Here is a 20,598-nt window from a genome sequence, read left to right on the forward strand (position 1 = left end):
TAGTGCTTATCTGCAGTTCCACTCTGTCACTTCTAGTGTGGTACTGAGTCACTGCGGAGTCGTACGACGTCCCCTATCTATGTGCAGGAGCCAGACTGGTGCCTGGGAATATTCTAAAGATGAGGAATCTGTTGGTAGATAGAGTATCCAGCAGAAAGAGTGAAACTGAATGAAAGTAACTTGCTCTTTGCAAGTACAAGGTTATCCTTTGGGTTATTCTCTTCTTCAAGAAATACTTTATCATCAACCCATCTAGGATTCCACACAAGTGGAAATATAGTGATGTACTTTGAACATGCCACAATGAAGAAAAGGAATTGCCATCATGTAACGTACCAATAAATTTCAACCTCTGCCTTTTGCTTTGTGAACTCCAGAAATGCCACTTTGATAAATTAAGTTATGCCTAATCTGTTCAGGATTTCTCAATCTGGTCTCCCCTTAGAAAAAAAGAGGCAAAGCTTTTTGTTGTAAAGCAGGTATACCTTTTTGCCATTTCTATAACATGCACTATTTAATAAATTAATATTCTTGTAGTGAAACCTTTTTATTTTATGGAGGTGTGGGAGGTGGACATGCCTGGGTAGATTTCCTTGCCCCCTTAAGGTGGTTTTGCCCAGCAGAGAAAAGGAATACTGACCGGTATCTCTCACCCCCTTCTCTTAGAAATGCTGACAGAGATGTTGAGTTATTGGATTCAGACTAACCTGCGTGAGCAGTTCTTACTCTTGTAGAGTATTGATAAGGAATCCTGACTAACCTCCAGAATCGGTAGACATTCAAACATTAGTATTTTATATTAGTGTCTATTATGAAATATACATACTTATTTCTCATATGCATTAGAATTATTTTCACAACAATCAACAACTCAGTGTTCATGAGTATTAATGCAGCAAAGGACTGCAAACATTTGTCATCACACTTTTTCTAGAACTCCATGTTCGAGGCATATGAGCTGTAGATCATATGCTTATGCATAGATCGCCATCTAGTGTTGGGTCCGAATGTTTGTACTTTGTTTTTGTTCTAAAAAGTCTTTCCACTTACGAGGTAGGTGACTCCTCATTTCGGTGATAGTGTGCATGGGCATCGACTCCATCCATAGATTGCTTATTTTCGGCCATCGGTCTCAGATGTCTATTGCTGCGCTCCAGTTTGGTACCGTGTTGGGATACCTTCAATGCGCAATCCACTACCCTCGATGGTATTGTTATCACGTGCATCGTCTCACCTTGGAAAACCTTTAACCGGGAAAGTTGCGTCGGGCCTACCCGCGCCAACCACGGCAGCAGTCGATGTAACGGACTCCCTTCAAGTTCTGTCCCGGTTGTCGCGCTAAGTTTCCACGTACCGACTTGCACGAAGTGTGCAACCTTTGCTTATCCCTGGAACACGGCAAGAACGAATGCGACATGTGCCGATTGTTTCCATTCATAAAAGACACTTGTGACCGTCGGGCTCGATGCCACGAGATACAACACCACTGCACTGGACATCTTTGGCGAAGATTCTGACACTGAACATCAAGCTCAAGGAGCCGAAGAAGAAAACTGAACTCTGTGTTCGAGGCAGACTCCAACATGGAGGAAGAGGAGCAGAGTACTCCTGGTCAGCGTACCGTGAGTAAAGATACCCCTTTGCCACCTCAACCTAAAATAAAGGCTCCGGTCCCTCCTCTGCCCTAGGGCGAAGGTCGGCACTGACAAAAAGTTTCTGACGCCCCATACTCTGGCCCGGCTCCGAAACACAAAGAGAAGCCTTCCGGCTCTGGCGGCTCCACTCTGATGCTGAACCATCACCTTCGGTGCCGCATCACAAGTCCAAGCATGTGTTGGTCACAATACCACTGTTGACCGAGATTCCACTTTGACACCCAGAGGCTCGGAGCCGAATCTTTCGTCACCCAAAGGCTTGGAACCAAAACCTTTGATGCCGAAACCGGCACATGAAGAGAAAGACACTCCCTCTAAAGAGCCTGGGCCCGATGATCCGCCTTCAGATTTGAAGCAGAAAAAACGGGCGATCCACCCTGAAAGCGGACATATTGATGCCACTCTTCCAAAAAACTGAGGACTACCACATTCTTCTCAAAAGAAAGAATGTGGGTAGTAACCCTTCTCCCCCTTATATTCCACCTCCCTCTCATCTCAACTTGATCACACCATCAAATTCACCACCACTTTCACCTGACCCACATGATGAAGGGGATGGGGATTAAGATCAGGATAGGCCACAGGGCACTGACCCTTGGGAAGACTACCATACAGATCCAAATACAGACAATGACCCTGATTTGTATCCCTCCATACCCATCCCTCCAGACCCTCCCCTCCTGACGACAACATTGCATACATTGAGCTCCTTAACAGAGCTCATCAATATTATGGGGTGGAGCTCTATAAGGAGCCTCTAGAAGAGGTTTTCCTCTCTGAAACACTTACTTCTTGCCAAAGAGCTACTCATACCGTACCAATGCTCAAAGGCATGGTAAAAAACATGGATGAGGTATTTAAAGATCCTGTAAGGGCAAGGATAATCACACCTAAGGTGGATAAAAAATATAAACACGCTACCACCGACCCGGTTTATATTAGAAGTCAGCTGCCATTAGACTCTCTTGTAGTCTCCAACGCTCGCAAGAGAGCTAATTCACAAACCACAGGTGAGGCTCCTCCTCCTGATAAGGAGTCTAAACTTACTGATGCCTCGGGCAAAAGAGTGGCTTCGGAGGCAGCAAATCACTGGAGCTTTGCCAAAGCTCAAGCTCTGTTGGCTCGTTATGATATGGCTCATTATGATGAGGTAAAGAAACTCATGCAACATTTACACGATGAATACAAATCGAGGCTAATGACCTTATTCAGGAAGGTGAACTTATCTCCAATACATCCATTAGGTGTCCACTAGACGCAGCAGACACAGCAGCTTGTGCAGTCAACACCATTGTACTCTTACGCAGGCATGCATGGCTGAGAATATCAGGCTTCAAGCCATTCGTCAAGGAACATCTCATTGACACAGCTGTTGATACCTCGCTGAAAAGATGAAAAAGGACACTTGAGGTTGCAAAGTCCATTGGGGCTTTGCAGTTACCTACCAATAGGGGTTCTTTTTGCTGCTCCTTTTATAGGGGTGGTTCAGAAACTGTGTCCACCAAAAATCCCTCCTCCTCCTACAAGGGCAACAACCAATCCCCCTTCAGAGGAGGTTTTAGAAGAAATAATGGTAAAGGAAGAAGCAGAGGTAGCTCCACACGCACTTCCCCTGCAAACAGTGACTTACTTCCGCTATCCCCCGATAACTCTACTCCTGTTGGGGGACTTCTCTCCCAGTTCCTACCTGTCTGGAATTCAATCACCTCAGACAAGTGGAGACTACAAATTAACCAATATGGTTACTGCCTGGAGCTTACAGACACTACCCCAAATATTCTTCCAAGTTCACATACAATGTCACCAGAGCATCTCACCATCCTAAAACAAGAGGTTCTCTCTCTTGGGAAAACATGCTATTGAACCAGTCCCGTTACAATACATGGGGAACGGAGTATGCTCCCTTTATTTTTTAATTCCCAAATAGGACGGCTCTCTCGGGCCTATACTAGACTTCAGAGAACTAAATCTGTACATTCATTCAGACCACTTTCACATGGTCTCCCACTCCTGCAGCAAGGAGACTTTCTGTCCACTCTAAACTTAAAGTACGCCTATTTCCATTCACCCGGCTCACCGGAAATACCTCGGGTTTGTGGTGGACGGACAACATTATCAATTTAAAGCTCTCCCATTCGAGTAACTTCAGCACCCAGGGTCTTCACTAAGTGTCTGGCAGTAGTCGCGGCTAATCTAAGAAGACAGCACATTCACGTCTTCCCCTACCTAGACGACTGGTTAATAAAGGCCAGCTCGCAACAGAACTGCCTACGCCATACTCTGAAAACAGTCCAACTGCTTCACGACCTTGGGTTCACTGAAAACCTCAACAAGTCTCATCTCCAACCATCCAACACACAATTGTATCTAGGAGCCACAATAGACACTCCGAAAGCTCTAGCATATCCAAACCCAGTAAGGATCCGCAACATGCAGACTCTAATATCGCAGTTTCAGCCTCCACACTCATTACCAGCTTGAGTGTTCATGCAATTGCTGGGAATGATGGCATCTTGCATTTTAATAATTCCTTACACAAGACTCCAAATGCATCCCCTACAGGAATGCTTAGCACGTCAGTGGAACCAGGCTCAAGGTCATTTTTCAGATGTTGGTGGATGGCTGCTCCCATCGCTCTCTGTAGTGGTGGAACATACAAAACATTACCAAGGGGCGGCCATTCATCGACCCGGTTCCACAGATAGTGCTAACAGACGCATCGCTCACTGGTTGGGGAGCTCATCTTCAAAAACATACCATTCAGGGCATGTGGACTCTGCAACAAAAACCACTCCACATAAACCATCTAGAACTGCTAGCAATTTTTCTAGCATTGAAAGCCTTTCACCTTCTGCTAGTAGGCAAAGCTGTCCTAATTTGCACAGACAACATGACAGCAATGCACTACATACAAAAACAGAGGGGTACACAAACTCTCCAGCTCTCAGTTAGCCCAGAGCATCTGGAGATGAGCCATACCTCAAATATATCTCCTTGCAGAACACCTTCCAGGAGTAAACAACCAAATTGCAGATCTGCTTAGTCGACAACGATAGCAGATCCACGTATGGGGGCTCCACCCTCCAGTCCTCCTCCCATTCTTCCAAATGTGGGGCTTCCCAGAGATAGATCTGTTTGCCACCCACATAAACGCAAAATGCCCAAACTTTGCGTCCAGATATCCACACCCATTGCCCTAAGGCAATGCCCTATGGATTAATTGGTCAGGGATATTTGCTTACGCTTTTTCGCTTCTCCCACTCATTCCATGAGTGGTTCGGAAGCTCAGACAGCAGACCCTAACGCTAATCCTAGTTGCTCCCATATGGGCCTGTTAACCTTGGTTCACAACCCTGTTGGAGCTATCAGTAGTTCCTCACCAAAAACTACACCTTACTCCCAATCTTTTCTCTCAGAAACATGGAGAGATAAAGCATCCAGAACCCAGTCATCTCAACCTTGCGATCTGGCACCTGAAATCCTAGAGTTTGGCTATCTTAATCTTCCGCCAGACTGCATGAATATTATCTAAGAGGCCAGACGCCCTACCACAAGAGCATGCTATGCAGCAAAGAGGAAGCGGTTTGTCATTTACTAAAACCACAATAAAATCAATCCGCTAGATGCTTCAATCCAAAACATCTTTTGCTATCTATTACATCTAAAGCGTTCCAATTTAGCGTACACATCCATACCCTTACATCTTGCTGAAATAGCTGCATATCTACAAAACAGACAGCATTTGTCTCTTTTTACAGTGCCTGCTATTAGAGCATTTATGGAAGGACTTAAGAGTCATTCCCCTAGAATTCCTCCTGCTCCAGTGTGGAATCTCAACATAGTTCTTACAAGACTCATGGGCCCACCTTTTGAGCCATTGCACAAATGTGAACTACAATTTCTCACTTGGAAGGTAGCCTTCTTCATAGCCATCACATCCTTGAGAAGAGTGGGTGAGCTTCAGGCACTAACGATAGAAGAACCATTTTTACTAATAGACCAAAACAAAGTGGTTCTAGAGACTAGGCCCAAATTCTTACCTAAAGTCATTTCTGCCTTTCATATCAACCAATCTGTTGAGCTACCTGTGTTCTTCCCTCAACCAGATTTAGTGGCAAAACATACTCTTCACACTTTAGATGTCAAAAGAGCATCACTATACTTTATAGAAAGAACAAAACCCTTCAGAAGAACTAAGCAACTTTTTGTTGCTTTTTCTCCTCCACATAAAGGCAATCCAATATCAAAATTAGGTATTGCAAGGTGGATAGTTAGGTGCATTCAAATATGCTACATTAAAGCTAAAAGTATATTAACAATTTCCCCTCAAGCGGATTCTACACGCAAACTGGGGGTTTCTACGACATTCTTAGGAAATATACCCAAAGATAACATCTGCAAAGCTGCAACATGGTCTACACCACACACATTCACAAAACACTATTTTGTAGATGTGCTAGCAAGATAGGAAGCTAGTCTGGGCCAGGCAGTTTTACGTACACTATTTCAGACAACTGCAACAGCTACAGGTTAGCCACCGCTTTGGAAGATAACTGCTATGTAGTCTATGCATAAGCATATGATCTACAGCTCATATGTCTCGAACGGAAAATGCTACTTACCCAGTATGCATCTGTTCTTGGCATATAGAGCTGTAGAGTCCTTTGCGCCCACCCGCCTCCTTGGGTACCTTTACCTATTGCTGCAGTAACATCTTACAATATACATGGACATCTCTTTACGGCAAAACAATCTAAGGATGGAGTTGATGCCCATGCACACTACCACGAAAGGAGGAGTCACCTACCTCATGACTGGAAAGACTTCTTCGAACAAAAAAAGTGCAAACTTCCGGACCCAACACTAAATGGCGATCTATGCATAAGCATATGACTACAGCTCTATATGCCAAGAACAGACGCATACTGGATAAGTAGCATTTTCCTTCCCGTGCTGCATCATATGGTTATGCTATCTATTGCAGAGTCATGTAATAGATCACAGCATATGTGATGTGGACTTGGGGGGGGGGGGGGGGGATCTCAGTTACGTGCCAAGATGTACTTCCTGTTAGCCATCTTTGGGCTTCTCTTTCAACCCTTCTATGTTTTTTAAATTCAGTTGTATTCCTTTCATCCACGTGCATTTTTGTTTCTATGAAGCAGGTTGGGGGGGGGGGGGGGGTCTTAGTAGGATAGTAGGAACATGCAGCTGAGCACAATGTTTTCATTTTGGTAACATCTTAGTTTCAAACAGTTTGCACAGCTACCAAAGCATTAGCAAGATCATGCAGCAGAAGGTAGAAAAAAGCCATATCTCAAAGTTGATGCCACAGAGAGTAGCAGAGAGCGACAAAATTCTCCTTCCGATTTGGCATTGCAGAACTGAAGGCATGTGGAAGTTTTCCATGCACAAAATAAAACCTTCTGCTTGCTTTTACCAGTGAAGCAGGGAGCTCTCATTTATAATAAGGGCTAATTTTAGTCCTAATATTAAGTGTACACACTCAACTTCGCAAACAAGAACATGGTTAATGTGTTAATGCATATAATGTATATCTACACCATCAAAATACATATTTGAGACTGACATGCCACCCTCTGAGAATAGGTTTATCCCATCAGAATATAGGCAACATTAGTTACTGTAGGAAACTGGGTTTTTGTTGTAGTATCCACCTCCACCTTATTTGCATGGTGTTTGGTGCAACTTTGGCTGTAGTGCACCAAGGTCCACAGTGCCAGTGTTCTTTCTCTAAAAACTGTACAATGTCCTCCTTTCACCCCCCTCCCCTTACCCCCCCCCCCCCCCAATTAGCAAAACCTTTAGAGTCCTCTGTAAGTTCCTAGTAAATGGTACCTAGGGCCTGAGGTACTAAAGAGGGTCCCTAAGTGCAGCAGCACAAATTGTGCCACCCTAAGGGACCCCTCACCAAGCACATGCAAGGTTGCCATTGCAGGCTGCGTGTCTTGACAAAAGTGAAAATACGACATGTCATACCTCCCTGTGTGCCATTTCCCCTAACACGGCATGTCAAATTTGTAAGTCAACCCTACAGCAGGCTTGACAGCCAGAAGGCAGGGTGCATAATATTAAATGTGTGGGAATACTTGCATGAGCAGATATGCCCCTGTGCTGGTCGGTTCTATTACTGCCAGTACAAGTGATCAGGGAAGCCATTTTAAAACATATGCTGGATACTGGTGAAAAGAGTTCCCCAATTACAAGATGGCTTCACTGAAGATAGGGATGTTTGGTATCAAGCATCGCCAATTGGTAAACCCATAATGAATCCAGTGATGGATTTACCAATACATGCACCCAGAGGGCACCTTAGAGGCCGCACCTGAAAACCTTCCAGCCTCTGGTGCTGTTGCTGACTTGTCTCTGCCAGCCTGCTATCTGAAACAATGTTCTGGCCTCCTAGGATGTAAGCCTTTTGCTCTCAGGAGACACATCCAAGACTTGTCCGGGAAGAGGGTGTAACACCCACTCCCACAGGATGACCTTCTGATTAGCTTCGCTAGGCCAGCAAGCTTAAAAGAGAAACCGCCTTGTGGAATGCTGATCTGGTTCCCCTCATAGGACAGGACCCCACTCCCCCTCCTCCCATTTGTTCAGGACCCCATTGGCACCTGGACAGGTGTGGAAATTAGCTAGTCCGATAGGCGTGCCACCTCCAGGCTAGTACCACCCCTGAGGTGGGCTACAGTGAGGTGGACACGATTTTTCAGAAGTAGCCATCTTTGTGCTGGCATACTTAGGAATTCTTGGACAGGGACATGCCTACTTCGCATAGAGAGTTGTCATAGCCCATTTGCTACTACCTTACCCTAACCCCCTAAAATCAGTATATTGGGGAGCCCTAGCACCAGAGAAGCAGATCCTTATGACCTAAGAAGAGAGAGGACTCTGAATGTTAAGCCTAAGGCTGCTCGAACACACTACCCCTTAACAGAGAACTTTGGGCTTGCTTAACAAGCCCCTGTCCACTCAGGGGGGAACCCCTGGACTCTTTAGAGGATAGATCAGATTTTTGATATATCACATAAAGAGACAGCTTTCAACCGTTTCCTTTCAAATATGTCCATATTTACTTTAAGCATAACTTATTGATCCATCTTCTTGGTAATATGCAGCATTAGAAGACAATGCTGTATGGAAGGCATTTTTTTAAGCAAAAACGGTGATGGATCAAGCCCTGATCTTTGGACTGGGTAAGAGTGGTCTGCTTAATTCAGACACTCTGTTCATCACTACCCCCTTTTCTGCATCATTTTTGTCCACCATAAGCGTGGAAGGGTATACTCAGATGGGAGTCCCTAGCTCATTGCACCATCAGGATTCAAGCAAGCCGGGCCGAAGACGGCTGAAATGCCAGAAACCGGTCCCCGGTAGCTTGTTTCCTTCCCAGTATAAGAATTGGCTTGGTAGTTTGGTCTGCCCTGTTCCCATGATGCACTGGGCCAGGGTCGGACTAATTTGCATATAGCCAAGTTCTGAGCTGGGATGGTGCAGTGAGCTAAAAAACGGTGATGGATCAAGCCCTGATCTTTGGACTGGGTAAGAGTGGTCTGTTTAATTCAGACACTCTGTTCATCACCACCCCCTTTTCTGAATCATTTACACACTTCGCCCCATCCCAGAGTTTTATACTGTGTAATCTGATTCCTAACAAGTTGGGAAGTAAGGAGAGCAGGCGGACAGAGTAAGAAAAACTATGGTGACTCTTAATCTGTCTGCCTGCCTAACAACACCTGCCTTACCAACGCCTTATTTTGGATATACCACGCTATAGGCTTGTATGTCAGAAAAATAAGATCAAAAACCAAGAATGTCCCTACTGAGATGCACAGCTCTACCAAGACTGTGTCAAGAACCAAATTGGAAGTCAACACATCAACAACATCAAAGTAAATACAAAAAAATTATTATTATAAAGTAAGGCTGTGAAACACGAAAAGTAAATGAAAATCAAATCGTATCATTAAAATGTATTCCATTCATTATTACAATCAAGATTTAAAAACAATTGTTACACACTTCTCACTTTCGGTTTACAGGGTTACACTGTAAACCGGAAGTGCTTTTGTTGGACGCAGGAAGGCCGTATTTTATTTATCAGGCCTGCCATGTGAATTTAGACTTGGCCAAAAGACAAATCTCAATCATTTTCAGTGTGTAAATCCATATTTGGGTTACTTTGAACTTTGGTCTGTATTTAGTCACAACCAATTACTTGGCTTGACCAGGATCCGCGATAAGCCATTTTTAATGTGAAAAGTCATTTCAAGAGAAAAATAGTTGATGTTTTAATAAAACTAGACGGTGGCTCCAACTAACACAATTTAGATCCTTTTGCATTTACAGAGCTGTTTTAAAGTGTGGGACATCTTCAAGATCCCTTGCCTCTTTTAAATATTTATCGATAAGGAAGAAAACAGCCTTCCTTATACTATTGAAAACTGTCCTGAAGAAGGTGAACATTTGGCTACTCACCGAAACGCCGTGTCCATTATTATTATGAAATGTTTTTTATTAGTAACGATTGTTTTTAACTCTTGATTGTAATAATGAATGGAATACATTTTAATTTTCATTTACTCTTTGTGTTTCACTGACGTACTTTATTATAAAAAAAATTGTATTAACTTTGATGTTGTTGATGTGTTTACTTCCAATGTGGTTCTTGACACAGTCTTGGTAGAGCTGTCTCTCAATAGGGACATTCTTGTTTTTTGATCTGTACTTACCCTGTCCTTATCTTGCATTAAGGTACCTCCTCTTTTTGTTACTACTGTTGGAATAATAACACATGGGTGGAGAGGGCTCGTGTCCGAAGGGTGGGGATGGGGCTTTGTCTTACTGAGGGGCCGCAAACATTCTTAAAATAGTAGAAATCTTATTTTTAGAAGCGTTTCCTGTCTGCCTGCTTGCACTAGCAATCTCCAGCCATTTGTGACGACTAAAATTATAGAATCCATCATAATTCTTTTCCTACCCTGCTACCCTCCTCAGATTGCCTTACTGAAGATTCTTCTGGCTGCAGCTCCCACCTCTAAAGCAAAGACAGACTCCATTAACATTCTGGCTGATGTGCTCCCTGAGGAAATGCCGTAAGTGAGGGCTATAAGTGAGGTATTGGGATATGGAGAGCATATGTGAAAGTTCGTGTGGAAGCAGTTACAGTGAATGGACTATGTCCTTACTCACCCTGTGGATGGCATTGGATTCTATTGCATGGCGTTAAATAGAGACAGGATGTTACAAACATTCTGTCCAAACGTAGTGATAGGAAGGTGTCTTTCTGGAGTTCAGATTGAACCTAAAGTAGTCCTTGTACTATTGTGGTATGAAGCATAGTTTAAAAACTGCCAAGGAGCTCCGTTACATTCTGGTTGCTTCTCCAGAGAAGGAGCCAAGCCTCTCTAGAGGTTTGAAGTAGGAATAACTGTGAAGCTGGAGACAATGCCTGATTGTGTTTGGGTGATGGAATCTGACACTGGCTATCCCAGAGAAGTGTTTGTTTAACAGGTTCTAATGCAGTTTTTTCACTTTGCAGCTTGGAGTGTTTGGATTCAGTACCAACGTTTGAGTGCTGTTTACTTTTAGTATTGTTGGGTGCAAATATATTTCCATCTCATGGTTTGCTTGCATTGTTTGCTTTTTAGCACCACAGTGCTGCAGAGCATGAAGCTCGGGGTAGATGTCAATCGGCACAAAGAAATTATTGTAAAGGCGATTTCAGCTGTTCTCCTACTGCTTCTCAAGCACTTTAAGCTAAACCATGTGTACCAGGTAAGCCATGAGACGTATTGCTATCAGCTGCTTTCCCCCCGGTCTGCCGTCAGTGGGGACCCCCCTATTTTCTCCTAGTTTCTTAACTGGGCGTCCTATGGCTATTGTTACTCTTTAATACTGTGATTGATGTGGTCTGTTGCACATTATGCAATGTGTGAAGTCTTGTGTAGTGCTTTGCCTGGTGAAGCCTTAACTGGCACTGCAATAGAGTGGACCCTTGCTAAGGCTGTGACAAGTGTGGCCTCATCCGGGCACTGACCTAGACAGTTTTTTGCGACAATTGCAGCATCTCCCACCATTGCCATTAGAGCCTGTGCTCTTGGGGTACTTCAAAAGGTGTTGTTCAGTGTTTATGCTATGACTGGTGCGGTCTCTGCCAGTTGCCATTACATCTGGTGTCTTTTTTTTTTCTCTTCACCTTTAGTTTGAATACACTGCCCAACATCTGGTATTTGCAAACTGCATTCCGTTAATTCTGAAATTCTTCAATCAGAACATCATGTCGTATATCACAGCAAAGAACAGGTAATCTGGGGGAGGGGAATAGGAGCGTGGCATGGTCAGAAAAAGTTATCTAGGTGCTCTGCCTTGAAAGGCGCTGTGTGCGTAAAGGTGTGGTATCACCAAGAAAAGATGGTCTGGTTCAATAATGAATCCATGCCAAGTGCATGTGATTTAAGACGAGGACACTGCCATGAACAACTAGTCTATGGGTAAACGCAGCGACGTGCCTGACAAATAAATGTGATCTGTCAAGCATAGGTTATGGCAAAGAATCAGGCCATTACGAAGTACAGGTGATTTTGTGCAGGGTGCTGCTAAAATAAACTGACCTGATAGGTGGTGCACTGCCAGAAATGTGCTGTACAATGCCAAGAACAACTGTTCGCTTTTGGGGATACATTGTCTGGGATGCAGTACTTACAAGAACAGCTGATCTTACGGTGGAGCACTGCCATGAAACAGTTCTCTGGAGTTACTGTCAACAACTGCTGATGTGTGGTTTGGTGAACAATAACAAGTGATCTACAGACTACAACATATAACTGAGCATAGGGAAGGTGTGCAATATAATTGTGAGCTACAAAGAATGAATGGGTGCTGCAAGCCCAGCCGCTATGTTTGAGGACTTACGGACAGCATTTTAATCTGGAATAGTCTCAAACTGCAAAATTATGCTTACAAGTATAATTTTTCTTCTGAGGTGCACACTGTTTAAGAGAGCTGTACGCATCTACCTTGATTGTTGATGTCTGGCTATTGTCAGTTCCTCTTTGCAGTGGGTAACACAAGGTGGGAAGGTGCCTCAGTTCTGTTGTACATTCTCAGTATTGGGATGCTGGTGAAGTGTGTATTGTTTATTCAAGGTGATCTAATTCTGAAGAATAGTATGCTCCCAACCCTTGAAAAAGTATAGTTAACATCTAATCCCCATTTCTGGGATTACAAGACAGTCTTTCAGTGTGTTCAGACGAAGCATGGGTATCTTGGATTTCATAGTGTACAAGAGGGCTGGAACATTGTTAATTTAGTTTGATTATTCTCACAGTTGATTCTGCTTCTTTCTCCATAGTCTTAACAGTTGTTTGTGTTTCTTTCTCCATTAGCATTTCCGTCTTGGATTACCCATACTGTGTGGTACATGAATTGCCAGAGCTAACAGCAGAGAGCCTGGTGAGAATATTGATTGGATGGGAGTGCTGCCCCTTTCTGTTTAACTCTGTTGTGTTCCCTTCTGTCCTTGCTTGACATTGTCACCCTTGAATAACCTTCCTCTTTGTGACTTTTTGACTTCACAGGAAGCTGGTGATAACAACCAGTTCTGTTGGAGGAACCTCTTCTCCTGCATCAATCTCCTGAGGATACTAAACAAGTTGACAAAATGGAAGCACTCAAGAACAATGGTGATCAAAGCATAACACTAGAAGCATGGTGTAGTGATTTAGTGAGCTCATGAATGTGTTGTGTGCATCCTATTGGCTTCTCCCAATGCAGTGGACAAGTATCCGGTTCAGGCTTCTTCGAGTAGGTAGCTCATGAGCTACTGGTAGCTTTCCAGCTACTTGTAAGTAGCTCTCCCATGTCCAGCCCAATCTTCTAAATTAGAGGCCTTTGCCTGGTTGAATTAACATCTGAATCCAAAATTGAAACGTGTGTATTTGAGACAAAAATGTGTGGTTGTCGGAACTCTTCAGTAGATTTTTACAGAAAAATGGTTGCATTTCCAAAATATAATTAAAACTGATATTTGAGTGGTACATCATGCTGCTATGGAGAGATCTAATAATATTAATGCAGAGCCAGGGCCATTGCAGCTATGGCTGTCATGTATTGTCATTGTTGGGGGCATTCCAAATTGTTAGCCTTTTTTAATTCAATTACTGCTTGCAACCCTGTTTGATGCACTGCTAATAATCTTGCATGTGGTGGCCTGTAATCTAATCTTGTCTGATGTGGTCATTACCACTAAATTAGTAGTAGGAGCTCGGAATGACTTTCATTGTAGCTGTTATTATAGAAAGGTTGGAGATCCCAATTTAGTTTATTCTATGAGTCAATGTGAAGTCTTCTCCCAAATTTACAAACCTTTGCTCCATGTGGAGAATTTCAAGAATCCATTTGATTATACAGGCATCTGCCAGTAATCTTTTCAGCCACCTCTTGCTCATGAGGATTGTATGGTGCTTTTGATGCCAGAAGACATGTTTTGCGCCATCTTGCTGTGTCTCATGAGGCTCATTGTGTCTTGCAGATGTTGGTTGTTTTCAAGTCCGCTCCAATTCTTAAGCGAGCTCTAAAGGTGAAGCAGGCGATGATGCAGCTTTATGTCTTGAAACTACTTAAAGTACAGACCAAATACCTGGGCCGACAGTGGAGGAAGAGCAACATGAAAACCATGTCAGCCATTTATCAGAAAGTGCGACACCGGCTCAATGATGACTGGGCGTATGGGAATGGTACGAGTTCTTCTGCCTGAGTCCGCATGCGGAGACAGTGGGATCTACGTGAATAAGTGTTGTGTTATTGGCTATGTACTTCCAATACAGGGGCCTCTAAAAGTGTATGTGCGAAAACAGCTGCCTAAAGGAATGGTGGCATACATTGGGCTAGACCTGTAACCATATTCAGGGATTATCAAGGGGGAGCTGCAGAAATGAGGTGCGTGGGAGATGTTACAATGGCATACAAGATGACATTCTTCGGACAAAGCATGCAAGATAGTAAAGAGGCTTTTGGGGTACAACCTATGCATGGAGAATGTAGCAAAACTTCAAAATAACACTTGATTGAAGAGCTGACACTCGGAAACATCTGGTGAGAGCAACGCAAGAGAAAGACATTGAGAGCGAATTCGAAGCAGGACAGCATTAGTGATCTAATAGGTGGCAGTCAGCCTGGCCTGTTGAATAGGCAGTGTACTGGCAGTGAGGCAGTAGAAAAGTTGTGGAGGAATCTGTGAATGGAAAGTGTTTGTGTTTGATCAGAAGAGTGTCCGTTTGTAGTGTGAGAAATAGGAGTGTGGAAATGGAGAGTATATAAACCTTATAATATATCCATATCATTCATCTGCCTTCATTCCCTATTTTAGATCTTGATGCCCGTCCTTGGGATTTCCAAGCAGAGGAATGTGCACTTAGAGCCAACATCGAGCGATTTAACACAAGGAGATATGACCGAGCTCAAAGCAATCCTGACTTTATGCCAGTTGACAACTGTCTGCAGAGTGTACTGGGCCAGCGAGTGGAACTCCCTGAGGACTTTCAGATGAACTATGACTTGTGGCTGGAGAGGGAAGTCTTCTCGAAACCCATTTCGTGGGAAGAGCTGCTGCAGTAGTGGCTCCAATTCACTACAGGGGACCCTTATCTGGGAAGCATAGCAGAGGGCCACTTGGACTTAGAACAGACTCTGCAGTATTCCACCTCTTCTACCGTCTCATCTGATGGGCATGGCAGAGATGGCATCTTAAGCTGATGACGATGGCCATCACCCCCAATTATATATGGAACATGCCTCCCTCCGAGCGACGATGGAAGCAGTTTGAGTGTAACTTACATGAAGTGTTGCATACAAATTTGGCCATTCTCCTTCCCGACTTATCCTTCTATGTAATATCAGCATTCCGTGTCTATTAAAAAATCTGGGTTTTTAACGTATTTGTGAGAAATATTTGCACAAACACAATTAAGACCAAGAGGCTTATTGTAAGTTTGCCCTGAAAGCGCCTTTTAATCGTGTTGTGTTTTGGCGAAGCTTGTGCTATTTGTGATGTCACAGCTCTCTTGACTGCTGCAAGGGCCAGATTCAATGTGCATTAAAATTATTGTAAATGGAACAGGTAAGAAGTGTTTCAACAACTGCAAAAGATTTCACACGTGGAGGTAAAAGTTGCTTACAATAGAGTAAAGGAGGCTGCCACACTCCAGAGCAAAGGTGGGTATTTCTTGGGTACCTCTCCTACATTTATTCAAACATTCTAGTGGCAGAACTCATGCTGTATCTGTATCATAACTGATGGCTTCATACAATGTCCCTTTTGTCTGCCCCAAAAACTCTCCCTGCCACTTTCTTGCTCTTTCTCTCGCTCTCTTTTCTCTTCTTGTGTTGAGCCTGGCAGTGTGTGCAGCATCGCTGTGCATTCAAACCACAGGATATTCTATGGGCTCTTTCAGGGGAAATCATGCTAAAGGTAAGGGTAGAGGTGGTGCATCTAAGATAACCGCCCCTCCTAAGCAGCCACTCCCTTTACCCCACCCCCCTGACCACACAACACCTGTCTAGGGGGGCGTTTGCAGGTGTTCCTGCCCCAATGGCTAAACATCACTTCAGATCAATGGGCCCATGCTATTGTGGGGCTCAGTGCAACCCCACCAGACAGCCCACCATGCAAACACTCCTTTTCCCCTCAACACCTACACCTCCTCTTCGAGGAAGTAGATGCCTTTTGGACAAAGGGGCCGTAGACCCAGTGCCACCCCAACAACACAGCACAGGGCTGTACCCCCTGTATTTTCTAGTTCCCAATAAGAACTGGTCCCTCAGGCCCATTCTAGATACATCCTGTCAGAGGATTTCCACATGGTCACGCTGCAGGATGTTATACCACTTCTGCGACAAGGCAACTTCATGACCGCCCTCGACTTGTAGAATGCCTATATCCACATTCCAATCCACCCAGCGCATCAACGCTACCTCAGAATTGTGATAAGTGGCCAGCACTACCAATATAAGGTTCTACTCCTTGGGGTTACCACTGTGCCCAGGGTTTTTACCATGTCTGGCTGTGATCGCGGCCCATCTCCGGAGGAGCAGCATCCATGCCTTCTCTTACCTCTATGACTGGCTGAATAAGAGCACAATCAATCAATAGGAGTGTCAGGGGGTAACAAGGTAAGGCCGCCCTCCACTCAACCAAATAACAACACAACGGAGCCTTACCAATTGAAGATACCTACATGAATAGACCCACAACGAGGATTTGATACCCAATAATTTTTCTAAATCCTATGGGTGTGTAAATTAGCACTAATTAGTTAGTGCGAATTCACACACCCATGGGATTTAGAAAAAATATTGGGTATCAAATCCTCGTTGTGGGTCTATTCATGGAGGTGTCTTCAATTGGTAAGGCTCCGTTGTGTTCTGAAAAAGAGCTCAGGCAAACACCTCTGCCTCGCCCATTAGCAGATCATCTTAGATCTACTTTTCAATCTGGGCTTTGCCATTAATGTCGGAAAATCCCATCTACAGTCACTACAGATTCAACCCTTTCTAGGAGCAGTCTTAAACTCGATTACCAAAAAGACTTATCCCAGTCTTGCTTGGGTTCAAGTTTTCAATCCCTGCTGCTTCCTTTTCAGCCAAATTGTCAGCTATCGGTACGTACAGTCCTGCGCCTCCTCGCAATGATGGCTTCTTACATCACCATAGTTCCATTTTCCGGGTAACAGGCGTTGGCTACAAGAGTGCCTAGCATCACAATGGTCTCAGGGGGATAGTCGATGGGAATATCTAGTGTTGTTAAAGTCCAACACCCATTACTCTCTGCAATGGTGGAACTGCAACAATTTGTTGTGGGCAAGCCTTTCCTGGACCCTGTTCCCCAAGAAACTATTGTCTGAAATGCCTCTCTTGGGGTGCATCTGCAGGACTTCACTGTTCAGGGCATATGGAGTCTTCTTCAACAGACCTTTAAAATAAACTACCTGGAGTTGGCAGTCCAGTTGGTGCTCAAGGCATTCTTCTGCTACCTTCACCACAAAACAGTCCTGCTCAGGACAGTCAACATGAAATTAAATTAAATGAGGCATGTATAGAGCGCTACATATGCCCAGAGGATTTCTAAGGCTTCCTTCAGAACGATGGGATTATGTTAGATTAGCTTGGACTCACCCTCTAAAAACCCTTGTCAGATCCTTTCTGAATTTTAACAGATTGGTTTCCTTTTTTAGTATTGCTGGCATGGAGTTCCGTAGTCCAATCATGGTATGAGTGATGCTTTTGCACCCCCAATTCGACTTTGTGACGTGGGAGTGACCAGGTTCCCGTAGTCCGCTGACCTAAGTGGTCTAGCCGGGGCATATGGCTTCAGATAGCATGACATCTGCAACGGCCCTAGCCCATGCAATTTGAATGCTATGCACAAGGATTTAAACTGAATACGCTTAGCACGGGCAGCCAGTGCAACAGAGTCAGGGCCTTAAAGGTGGAGTCATATCTCGAAATTCCCAAAAGAACTCTAGCTGCTGCATTTTGTGCCATCTGGATCTTATGGATACTTCGCTTTTTCGCACTGATAAATAATGCATTACAGTAGTCTAGTCTAGATGCCATTAATACAGTAACCACTGTTTTTCTCAAATCAAGAGGAAGTTTTTTCCTCAGAACTTTGAGAATAAAAAAGCAAGCAGAAGTGGTGTGGTTGATAGGAGCTTCAAATGACAAATTGGTATCAAATAGTACACCGATATGTTTTACTTTATGTGATGGGGTTGGCAAAGGGCCCAGTTGGGAGGGCCACCAACTGTCTGACCAGATTGATGAGCTATTCCCGAAAAGAAGAACTTCGGTCTTAGATGACTTAAGTTTTAGACAGTTGTCTGGCATCCAATTGCCTATATGACACATCAGTTGTGGAATCTGACTGCCGGTGAGTTTGATGGACTATTATTTGAAACAATTAATTATCTGTCTGTCGTCTGCATAGGACACCAGAGCAAAGCCCTAGCTCTTGATTAAGTTAGCCAGAGTGATGACCTACAGATTAAATAATGCAGGGCTCAGGGGAGATTCCTGAGCTACTCCACAGGGAAGTGAGAAGGAAGGGGCGACGTAGTCTGCAAGAGCCACTGATTGAGGGCGATCTGAAATGAAGGAGCTCAGCAAGGAAAGCGATTTGCCTCTGATCCAGAGTGCAAATGGACGGTCGATCAGCAGATAATGGTTGACCATGTCGAAAGCCGCTGATAGATCTAACAGGATCATTGCTGTTCTCCTCCCACCATCCAAGGTTTGTCATAGCACTTCAGTGGCAGTGATCAAGGCTAGCTCTGTGCTATGATGGGCCAGAAATTCATATTGAGATGGATCAAGAATAGCATTGTTGGAAAAGAAGGCAGTTAATTCCATATTGATGGCTTTTTCTATTACCTTTGGAGGGAATGGAAGTCTTGAAATTGGCCAATAGTTCAGGGTGTCATTAGCATCCAGATTAGATTTTTTCAAAAATGGCAGTATGGAAGCTTTTTTCCATTCATTTTGAAAATGCCCTGTCGTGAACACTAGATTTAAATAGGCATTAAAGAAATGGCAATGAAATCTGGTGACAGATGTATAATTTCGGTGGGCAAGGGTCAGAGGGAGAGCCTGATTTGACTACTCAGATCAGCTTTAGAATCTGGTCTAAGGTAAGGTGGTAAACAATGAGAGTGTCACCATTGCCGGTCCACCTTGAGCGAGAGATGAAGAAGATAGTTTGCTCAGTTGAAACAGAGTCTGGGCCGAACGATTGTCCTGGAGCATAAAAGTATCATAAACGGATTTAATCTTGTGCTGAAATGACACAGCTAGCGAGTTGCAAAATTGCTGGCTAGCTCCAAGATCACGTGGGTCAAGAAGTTTCGAGAGAATGTTAACCGCAGTGAATAATACTTTTGAGCAGCCGTTCACTGCTTCAATTTTTTCCTTTAAAGTAGGAAGCCTTTTCCTTCAGGATTAAGGTGTTCTAAACTTGAATTGACATTCTATATACTGATTTTGCATGATGGGTACCATCTAATCTCCTTTTCCTTTCTAATCTTCAGCATATTTGTTTTTGAGCTCTAAGTGCGTCGTTGAACCAGGGTTCCGAAGGTGAAAGCCTGGGACGCTGACGGCTAACAGGAAGATCTAGTTGCAAGGTTGCAGAGTCAACCTAGGAATGATAATTCCCTACTGCGAGGTCTAGCTCAGGGTGTGTCTCCTACAGAGTAAGTGAACAGTGTGTTTTTTGTTCTGCTTCTATCTTGTTCCATGTCCAACTGGTGATTGTGTTACCCAGGTGTTTAGCTGACAATTTTTGTGGAAGTAAGATTTGAAACAAAATTGCATTGTGGTCAGACCGTATTAGGGGAAGCGAACTAGTCCATTCAAGGTTGGGATTGTCTGAAAAAATCCCATCCAGACAATGCCCTGCTATCTGAAATGGCCCCTTTACAATTTGATTTAGTCCTGTGCTGGCAATTTGATCAAGAAGTGCTTCTGTTTCATAGTCCGAGATATTCTCCACGTGGAAGTTAAAATCTCCTAGAATGGAGAAGTTGGAAGAGTCGCCCTTGACTTCTAAAAGTTGCCCAACATTGTCAATAAAAGATGATTTCGTTCTGGGTGAGCGGTAGAATAGTATGCCATTAAAAGAATTCTGACTGTCTAAAACCCGGCAGAGTGGCTGGCGCTAAGTGCGGTCCGAGCGTGGTCAGGCGCAGAGGGGCTTGCCTTCGGCGCGGATGCGCTAGTGGTCTGTGTTTGTAATCCGGCATCTAGCAGTGGGTTGAGGGGGTGTGGCCACAGGCGTTGCTGCACGAGGGCAGAAAACAGGCAAAAAGGTGAGGGCAAATAACAATTAAACAGAGGTCCAGCTACCCCGGCTGCGCTCACATGCTCT

At 44.1% G+C, this 20,598-nt stretch overlaps 1 protein-coding gene across 2 annotated transcripts in view; it reads left to right on the plus strand.

Annotated features, from left to right (window-relative positions):
* STRIP1 (striatin interacting protein 1) overlaps positions 1-15,613 on the plus strand; it is a 287,397-nt gene extending 271,784 nt beyond the window's left edge. For both annotated transcript variants that reach the window (XM_086923587.1, XM_086923588.1), the window contains exons 15-21: positions 10,674-10,771; positions 11,327-11,453; positions 11,881-11,981; positions 13,064-13,130; positions 13,256-13,360; positions 14,209-14,413; positions 15,046-15,613. In XM_086923587.1, coding sequence (XP_086779713.1) covers positions 10,674-10,771; positions 11,327-11,453; positions 11,881-11,981; positions 13,064-13,130; positions 13,256-13,360; positions 14,209-14,413; positions 15,046-15,293 — 951 coding nt within the window. In that variant the 3' untranslated portion in view covers positions 15,294-15,613. The remainder of the gene's footprint in view (positions 1-10,673; positions 10,772-11,326; positions 11,454-11,880; positions 11,982-13,063; positions 13,131-13,255; positions 13,361-14,208; positions 14,414-15,045) is intronic.
* The last annotated feature ends 4,985 nt before the right edge of the window (positions 15,614-20,598 follow it).

Source organism: Lissotriton vulgaris, chromosome 5 (genome assembly GCF_964263255.1).
Source record: "Lissotriton vulgaris chromosome 5, aLisVul1.2, whole genome shotgun sequence".
NCBI lineage: Eukaryota > Metazoa > Chordata > Amphibia > Caudata > Salamandridae > Lissotriton > Lissotriton vulgaris.